The sequence below is a fragment of the Hibiscus syriacus genome, unplaced genomic scaffold (genome assembly GCF_006381635.1).
Source record: "Hibiscus syriacus cultivar Baekdansim isolate YM2019G1 unplaced genomic scaffold, ASM638163v2 tig00001349_pilon, whole genome shotgun sequence".
NCBI lineage: Eukaryota > Viridiplantae > Streptophyta > Magnoliopsida > Malvales > Malvaceae > Hibiscus > Hibiscus syriacus.
This window is the reverse complement of record NW_024061867.1, coordinates 960,858-970,718: the sequence shown is the minus strand read 5'-3', so window position 1 is coordinate 970,718 and position 9,861 is coordinate 960,858. Positions and strand designations below refer to the sequence as shown.

Sequence of the window (9,861 nt, the reverse complement as noted above, 5' to 3'; positions counted from 1 at the left end):
CTTAAAATTAATTTCTCGATTTTTTTTGAGACGTTATGACAATAACAAAAAAGGATTGGAATAGAAAAATCATTCATATTAGATCTGAATTGATTAATTAATATGTGGAATATGATAAATTGACTTCTATTATACATGGGAGGACTTCGTATTTGCATAATAGAAAACGACATCGTTCGGAAGGCAGGCAAACTCCTATAAGATGTCACTTGCCAGGTCATTCCTTCCCCCAAGGATATTCATCCTAATACTGTGACAAGGAACTAAAACAGTTCGCGGACAAACCCTAACCCTAGAATTCCCATATCCTATCATTTATAATTCTTTCAATTTTTTGCTCAAAATGGATGGAGAAGACATCTCGAATCCAAAGATGGAAGATATGTGTGCGAACGGAATCGGGGGTGTAGAAGATGCGCCGTCGTCCTCAACGTCGACAACTGAGCGGAAGAACCGGCCCATAATTAGTGGCGAACAGCTAGACATCGAAGCTTATGCTGGCCTTTACTCCGGCCGTACCAAGATCACGCGGCTCATATTCATTGCCGACCACTGCGACAATACCGCGATGCAAATGGAAGCCTTAAGGATGGCTTACGATGAGATCAAAAGGGGGGAGAACACTCAGCTCTTCCGTGAAGTGGTCCAGAAGATCGACGGTCGATTGGGTCCTGACTACTCTATGGATGCCGCGTGGTGCGCTACGGTTGATCGGAAAGCTGAGCAAAGGAAAGATAAGCTCGAAAGTGAACTCAATGCCTATAGGGTAATTCGATTTTTCTTAAGTTAATTTCTAGAAGCTAGTATTTTATTTATAATTTGTTTGGTTTCTAACTTCCAGACGAATTTAATCAAAGAAAGTATAAGAATGGGATACAATGATTTTGGAGATTTTTACTATGCTCATGGTGCACTAGGGGATGCTTTTAAAAGCTATGTTCGAACTCGAGATTACTGTACTACGTCAAAGCATATTATTCAGATGTGCTTGAGTGCAATTCTTGTGAGTATTGAGATGGGTCAATTTACTCATGTGACAAGCTACGTTAGTAAGGCTGAGCAAACATCCGAAGCACTTGACCCTCCCACTACTGCTAAGCTACGCTGTGCTGCTGGATTGGCGCATTTGGAGGCTAAGAAGTACAAGCTTGCTGCTCGTAAGGTTTGTTGGCTCATAAATTGTTTGATTATCTTGAATAATTCAAATGTTGCGATTTTGATTTCATTATTCTTGATTAAGTATCGTGACATGCACTATCTTTTTCTCCTGATATGTTCAATTTGATAATGCTGAAGTGTGTAGAAGATAATAGTATTTACTTATGATTATCTTGAAATGGGTGGTTAACTGGTTATATCAATCTTGTCATTCTAGTTCTGGTCCTTTACTAAGTCATTTTCTAGAACTCGAGTTCTGAAGCTATCAAGCCGCACAATTTGGGTTGGAGTCTTTTCATATAAGTTATGAACCTAGTGTAAACATTCTACATTTTAAGCATTCTTGGAGCATTTCTTTCCTAAAAGGAAGCCTGGAATCTTTTATGGTGTTGGGTTTGGTGTACATTTTGGTAGAAATATTTTATGGTGCCTTGAGGATTAGCTCTGCTTCCATTATCTGGAGCAATCCCTAAAAGTTTGTTGGGCTAATTAATTCCAAGTTTGCTTTCTATGCTTTTTGAGGCCGAGGCATCCTTCTATTGGTTATCCTGTACTGATTATTAATTTTCTTATATGAAATATAACAAGTGGGATTTTGTGGTGAGTTTTATTTTGAGCAATTGCTATTTTGTTGCTAGATTGATTGTCTTTTCTATGTGTGCAGTTCTTGGAGGTGGGTCCTGAATTGGGGAATTCATACAGTGGAGTGATTGCTCCTCAAGATGTTGCTACGTATGGTGGACTTTGTGCACTTGCAAGCTTTGATCGAACTGAACTGAAGGCATGAATCTCTCTAGTCCGCTGATCCCTTTATTTTCTGGCAGTGTTGTACTGTTGTTTGCTAGATATCTAAGTCATACAATGTTTTTAATTTTGCAGAACAAAGTTATTGACAATATCAACTTCCGGAATTTCTTGGAGTTGGTACCTGAAGTAAGGGAGCTTATTAATGATTTTTATTCAAGGTATTATTATCTTTCTAATATGTAGTGAATTTTCTGTGGTTAATATCATGATATACAATCTTTTATCTCGTGACGTTGGGTTTCAGCAAGTCCTTATGTGTGCTCAATTGATAAGAATCCCTTTTAAGTTGTTCCTTGTTTTTTTTATTGAAGCCATTATGCTTCCTGCTTGGAATATCTTGGAAACCTCAAATCCAACCTGATGCTTGACATCCATATACATGACCATGTTGAGATCCTGTATGATCAAATCCGGAGCAAAGCTCTTATCCAGTACACGCACCCATTCTTGTCTGTTGATTTGCGAATGATGGCTGATGCCTTTAAAACAAGTGTTGCAGGTCTTGAGAATGAACTTGAATCCTTGATAGCTGACAACCAGATACAGGTATTGTTTTTCACCTGTATGCTGTATTATGCTTTCTTAAGTTTCATTGGTGCATGTGCACATGATTCTATATATGATTTCTCTAATATCCATCTGAATGTTATTATTTATTAGTCTTCATCTCTTCGGTGACCAATAAGTGTGATTTTATTCTTTAGATTTGAATTGGTATTTGCCCATTTTTAATAGGAACTATCAGATTGTGAAGATCAGAAGTGCAAATAAAGTGAATTACCTAATTTCTAAATCAGAACCTTCCCAAAGTGTGAAAACAGTTAGGGAGGGAAGTAGAGTTAACCCCTTAGATCCCCGGAGTGAAGGAAGTCATTTCGAATGAAATCAAATGGACCTTATGCGTGAATATATCCTTTACAGTGATGATTATAATATCTCTGCAGGCTCGGATTGACTCGCACAACAAAATTCTTTATGCACGTCATGCGGATCAAAGAAATGCAACTTACCAGCGGGTTTTGCAGACTGGCAATGAATTTGATTTGGATGTGAGGGCAATGCTGCTGAGAGCAAATCTTCTGAAGCATGAATACAATCTTAGGGCTTCTAGGAAAATCTGAATTCTGGACTGAATCATTACCAAGACTTTCTTGATAAGGTTCCTTGTCTTGCTGGGCCTGGATTCTTGGTGTGCCAAGGCGCTGTTGTAAGACCCTTGAAATGGAGATTGATGACATTACATGATGGTGGATTTGAGATGGTTTTGGGGTACACTGTTCTGTATATACTCAAAATTTATCTCGAGTTGGAATTATTTGTTTTTTCTTCTTTTCTGCTCATTGCCCCTGGTCTTTTATTTGATTTTGTCACTGATAATCAAATGTCACCCGATGTATCTATGACACATGACATAAAATTTAATTACTTTAATTTTTCAAAATAAAAAAAGTCAATTTTTTTTAAAAAGCTCTAAAATGCCTAATTTCTCAAAAATCTCCTCAAAGGTCTCTAAAATTTTCTAAAATCTGTTTTCCTTGTATTTCATTTGTTTCCGATGAACGTCATTCTGTTGCATCAGTATTCTCTTGTTGCAAGAGTTGTTAGGCTCAATTCATGGCACCTCTTTTCGTTGATCCTGTTTGTTGTGATCGTTATTCTCTTACGTTCGAAACATCTCGTTTGTCAATTTACGAAGATGAATGAATGGAATAATCATTTGTAGAGATTTGGTGTTATAAAGAGTGGATGATTATAATTTATTGGATTAAGTACACAAAAGGTGTTAAATCTATGCTCATTTTTTTAGTTTAGTGTCTAACGTTTAACGTTTATTTCGTTTCAGTTTGGTGTCTAAAGTTTTATTTCGTTACCCAAATAGTCAAGTCGTGACGGTCCGTTAAGTTTGACCGTTAACCCGTTAAAAATGTAACCTGACATTTTTTTAATATTAAAAATAATTTTTGAAAATAAGAAATTATTTCGTTCTAGTTTGATACATAATATTTCTTTCCCTCTCTTCCCCTTCTCCGCCACTGGTCTAGAATCGGCGGCCCGATCTGGAGTTCTTTTCGATGAGTTTTCGATGAGTTTTCTTTGAATTCTCGATTACGACTGATGTGAGTTAATATGTTGTGCTAATCAATGACATTTTTATGATTGAAAGGGAAAAGATTCGCGGCTTATTTTGATGGTCGGTTGATTTTTGTGTTGCAGTTTGATGGTTTTCAAAAGGAAGGTATTCAAATGGTGAAGTCTGCTAAAGGAACCACCACGCTTGCCTTCATATTCAGAAGATGTCATGGTCGTTGGATTAGGGTTCTTGAATTCAATTTCAAATATTGATTTAAGGTTTTTGAATTCAATTTCAGAAAAAAGAGTGAAGAAAAGGAAGAGAGGGAAAATGTTGGGCACCAAACTGGAATAAAATAAACGTTAGACGCTAAACTTAAACAAAATAGTTTCTTATTTTCAGAAATTATTTTCTAATATTAAAAAAATATGCCAGGGGCATTTTTAATAACAGCTAAACTAACGGTCCATCATGACTTGATTGATTTTGAGTAATAAAATAAAACGTTAAACACTAAACTGGAATGAAATAAACGGTAAACACTAAACTAAAAAAGGACATAAGTTGAACACCTTTTATATATTTAACATAATTTATTTGACCACGAAAAAATAGTGTGTAAAGCGATTTTAAAAATTTGATGAAAATTTATGATTTTTTAAAGAAATTAAAAATTATATCATGCATAATGAACATATTGTGTGACAATTTTTTATACGAATATTAAAACATCAATCTTAAGATAATAATGAGATAAAATATGAAACGCCTAGACGTTTAATACCTAAAATAAAAAAATATATATAATTCATTTTTTTAAGTTGAACTATTTTTTATCAACGAGAACAATGGCACCAAAAGAAATACATTAATTTGTGCACATTTTAAAACCCATTGGTGTTTATGGAAGATCTAAGCCTTAATTATTAGGCAGAAAACGAAATGTATGGGTTGGAAGATCTAAGCCTTAATTATTTGATGCCCCGAGGCGACCATATTCCACAGAAGAATTAGGAAGTAAAATTAAAATGGCAGTCGACCGACCGCACACGCCACGCTACGCTCCCATTGTCCCCAAAGGCCAAATCCCATAAAACTCATCCCTCTAATACTCGCTTGGCATGTTCTAAAATACCTTCCACCCCAATCTGGGTCCACAACCGAAACCATTAGACTGATCGTATCGGAGATCCGAAAGCATGGGTCACGTGAACCTACCTGCGTCCAAACGGAACCCGCGGCAATGGACGGTTTTGGACATCGTATCCGCCGTATTATTCGCCCTTGTACTCTTGTTCTTCCTTTTAGTATTCACCCCTCTCGGGGATTCCATGTCCGCCTCCGGTAGACAAGCCCTGTTTCTCTCCACGTCGGATCCGAGGCAGCGTCATCGTTTGGTTTCGTTGGTGGAACTCGGCCACCACCACAAGCCCATCGAAGCCTGCCCCGCTGATTCCGTTGATCATATGCCGTGTGAGGACCCCAGGCGTAACAGCCAGCTGAGCAGGGAGATGAATTGGTACAGAGAAAGGCATTGCCCTTTGCCTGATGAAATGCCTCTTTGCTTGATCCCTCCTCCTCCTGGTTATAAGATTCCGGTTCAGTGGCCTGAAAGCTTGCATAAGGTAACAAATTTGTGGATTTTTTGGGGGTTTCTTTTTATTATTATTAAATAGAATCTTTATATATTGCCATAGACTAGTTCCTTTAGGAAATGGAAGTGAATTATTAATGTTGTACTTAACGGTTTTAATTGTGTAATGGTTAGATATGGCATTCCAATATGCCACACAACAAAATTGCTGATAGGAAAGGTCACCAAGGATGGATGAAAGAGCAAGGTCCTTACTTTATTTTCCCTGGTGGTGGAACAATGTTCCCTGATGGAGCCACTCATATATCAAGAAACTCGGGCAGTACATTCCCATAACCGGCGGAACTCTAAGGACTGCCCTTGATATGGGATGCGGGGTAAGTTGATTTTTTTTTGGTATAGTAATCTATCTTGTTATGCTCGTACTCTAGTTTTGTATTGTTTGTATATCATCCTTTATCCTTTTGCAGGTTGCTAGTTTTGGGGGTTCATTGTTATCAGAGGGCATTTTGACACTCTCATTTGCTCCTAGAGATTCGCACAAATCACAAATACAATTTGCATTGGAAAGAGGAATACCAGCCTTTGTTCTAGTGCTCGGCACTCGCAGACTCCCGTTTCCGTCATCTGCATTTGACTTAATTCACTGCTCTTGATGCCTGATCCCTTTCACAGCTTATATTGGATGTTTGTCTCTTTGTGGAGTGTTTTTTGATGTATTCTTGTTTTATATCTCTTTGTTCAGAGTTAACGGGAAGATTATGGCTTTTGCAGATGCAACTTATTTCGTTGAAGTGGATCGGTTATTACGACCTGGTGGGTATTTGGTCATCTCTGGACCCCCTGTACAGTGGCCTAAGCAAGATAAGGAGTGGGCAGAACTGCAGTCTGTGGCAAGAGCGTTGTGTTATGAGCTGATTGCTGTAGATGGGAACACAGTCATTTGGAAAAAGGCTGATGGAGATTCATGTCTACCAAACCAAAATGAATTTGGGCTTGAATCCTGTGATGAATCAAATGAACCCAGCAATGCATGTTAATTGCTATGGAAAGCATTTAGAGAATTTAGAAATCTTATTAGGAGCTGCCTTTATTTTCTTCAAGAAATCACATGAATTTCCTCAAAATTTAGCTGTATGAAGGATGGTTCCTGGTTGCCGCCCGTATACTATGATCTTGTTATTTCTAGAACTGAAATATTGTTTTCTTCTAAGTTTCTTTTCTCTTTTGTTGTGATAGGTACTTTAAGTTAAGAAGATGTGTGACTCCAACATCTTTTGCGAATGGAGAATTTCCTCTTGGGATGATTCCTAAATGGCCAGACAGGCTAACAAAAGCTCCTTCAAGGGCTTTGGTCATGAAAAACGGGATTGATTTGTTCCAGGCAGACACAAGGCGGTGGACAAGGAGAGTTGCCTATTATAAGAATACTCTGAATCTGAAGCTTGGAACTCCAGCAGTGCGCAATGTCATGGACATGAATGCATTTTTTGGAGGTTTTGCAGCAGCACTTACTTCGTATCCAGTATGGGTGATGAATGTTGTGCCTGCTAGAAAGCCACTAACTCTTGGTGTTATATATGACAGATGCCTTATTGGACTATACCATGATTGGTGAGTTACTGTAGGGTTTTTTATCCTTATTTTCTGAAAAGGCTAGCAATTTGTATACGGTTAGTGCTTTGTCATCTACTATATGTGACAAATCTCCCCATTGAAATACCATGTTTGCTCCTTTCTGCCCTAAGAAAACCTTCTGCTTATTCCTTTGTTTGATTGAACCTCCCATGAAAACTGTACTAGTTTTGATTTAGGTAATTTAGTTGGACGAGTGATTCTTCAACTGGAGCCATAATAACTATGTGCTGCAGTGTTTAACTATCAAATTAGATGCATGTTTTGTCCTTATCCTTCTCTTAGTGTTTGTTATGGTTGCTTGTCTTCTGGATTCCTCTTTATTTGTGGGATTATGTATACTTATAGGGAAAACATTTTGATTACCTAATGATATCGATTGCTGTTTGCAGGTGTGAGCCTTTCTCAACATATCCCCGTACTTATGATTTTATCCACGTAGCTGGCATTGAATCACTAGTAGAGCTTCCTGATTCAAGCAAGAGCAGGTAAATATAACTTTCGACTTCATCCTTGAATTCTCTTTGCATTTGTATGATCAAGGCAAGTTTCTGCCCTTATCAGTTTGGTTATGCAAGAAATTGGATGCCTGCTTATATCATAGTTTTCCGCTCCTTAACTAACCTTATTTCCCTCCCCCCAAAGCAATTTTTGCACCTTTGTATCCTATGATAGTCATTGCATGTTGTGTTGCTATTGAATGGACTCATGCAGTATTACTGCATGGATCACTCAGTTAAGTTTACTCTTTGCATGTTGTCTGTCATCCTTTGACTTCCAAGTACCTTCATCAATTCTAATATTCCTGCAGGTGTAGCCTTGTGGACCTAATGGTAGAGATGGATAGGATTTTGCGTCCAGAAGGAACGGCTGTGATTCGAGATTCTCCTGAAGTAATCGACAAAGTGGCTCGCATAGCTCATGCAGTAAGGTGGATGCCTACTATACATGACAAGGAACCTGAATCACATGGGAGAGAGAAAATCCTGGTAGCAACGAAAACGTTTTGGAAGCTAACTTCACCATCTCATTGAGACAGATTTGTTCTTTATAATGTTGGTATTTTCCTTTTCATTTCATTTTTGTTAATTATCTGAAGCCAAGTTGTCTTCCCCATGCATAGATGCAATCTTGTTTCTTTTTTCCTTATTTGGTATATTTATATCAAGAACTCGAAACTGTAGATTTTCAAAGAGTATAAAAATAAAAAAGCTACAGCATTCTGGCAGTAGGGGCAAATATTGCAATTTATGTTAGCTTTAAGAACAGATTGTAATTTGACAGCATATATAGATTGTCATTAACTATATGCTGCTTTGTTTTTGCCTCATCACCATTGTGATCATGTTCTTTGTTGTTTGATTATTCATCATGGAAGGGTTATCCAAAAACCTGGTGCTATTAGATTGTATATTTTTTGTAATAGGGGATGATACATACATGCATGTGCATGGAGTATTATTTGGAATACCGGTTGTCGGTGGATTGAATAATTATCTTTGTATTACCATCCAGGCATTATATGTTGATGGTTTCATTTCCAGGAAAACGTACAATGCATGGAATCATAATGCATCATCATTTGAGAAAAAGTTGAAATTTATGCCAAAAACTTCAACCTTTGAAAAGTAAAAGAAAGATCTCGAGTGGGAAAAGGGACGCCTATGGCTATAGGGAGAAGTCAAAGCAGAAAAAGGCATTACCCTTTTGTTGTATCAAAAAGTTAGAAGTCAGATGTGATGTTGAGTAGTTTGAAAAGACGAAAAGATTGAACAAGTTTCTTTATAACCTAGTATTTGGAAAAGAGGAAAATGGGCAATATGAAGTGAAAAGGGTAAATGGGGGAACCCACATGAAGCTGCCGGTTGAAGAAGAAAACAGAGGTGTGGGTGTGGGGACTTGAATAAAGTGGAAGAAACTAAATGCAAAATGCCGACACCCCATCATTAGATGAGTTGCTTCACCATTCCAACCAGATTAGCAAAAAATAATCGAGTATGAGAGTGCAAAATTGACTTGAGCTTTGATCCATCCATCATCACACCTTAATTGTTTTCTGTCTTCATTGGAGTAACAAAGGTGGGAGATATTAATGAGAGGCTAGCTCCCGTTTGACATTTGACAATATTCTTACATCAGGTAGAACCTGCACCAGCTTTTGGGGGGAGGGGGCATCAAGTATAGGACACTATAGGCGGCATTAAGTATAGGACACTATAGGCGGCAATGCCTTGCTTCCTCCTTTTTCCTCACGTAAATTCTAGACTTGTCCCCCACCCTCCCTCCTTTCCATGGCAAAATAGCAGTATCTTCGTTTATTATTTTCTCAAGGCAGATAAGTGACAGGACACCTTCCTAGGAAGCTTTTGGAAGTGGGAAAGAATAGGAGGGGTGCAATAAATACAACTACTAATAAAACCGCCATTTAAGCTCAAACCTTTAAACTGAAAAAAAGGAAACAAATTACAATAAAATTAATCTAATGGTCAATGTAATTTTAAGATCCTTGCACTATAATTATCAAAAAATTTAGAAGGAAAAAAACTACTTTTATTTTAATAGTTGATGTTGTACGAGCTAAATTACTTCAATGTTA

The 9,861-nt window shown here is 37.6% G+C and overlaps 1 protein-coding gene and 1 pseudogene across 3 annotated transcripts; both read left to right on the top strand.

The window, feature by feature from the left end:
• Positions 1-243: 243 nt before the first annotated feature.
• On the top strand, positions 244-3,297 carry LOC120126264 (COP9 signalosome complex subunit 1-like). Of its 3 annotated transcripts, none has more exons than XM_039144500.1 (6): positions 244-766; positions 842-1,162; positions 1,823-1,939; positions 2,038-2,123; positions 2,277-2,511; positions 2,711-2,877. In XM_039144500.1, exons 1-6 carry the CDS (start codon positions 344-346, stop codon positions 2,846-2,848), a joined length of 1,320 nt encoding a protein of 439 aa, XP_039000431.1. In that variant the 5' UTR covers positions 244-343; the 3' UTR covers positions 2,849-2,877. The 3 variants fall into 3 exon arrangements, with proteins under 3 accessions (XP_039000431.1, XP_039000434.1, XP_039000425.1); XM_039144503.1 differs by having other exon boundaries at positions 2,701-2,865; XM_039144494.1 differs by lacking the exon at positions 2,711-2,877 and adding an exon at positions 2,910-3,297 and having other exon boundaries at positions 344-766.
• Positions 3,298-5,095: 1,798 nt separating this feature from the next.
• LOC120126254 lies at positions 5,096-8,627 on the top strand (annotated as a pseudogene).
• The last annotated feature ends 1,234 nt before the right edge of the window (positions 8,628-9,861 follow it).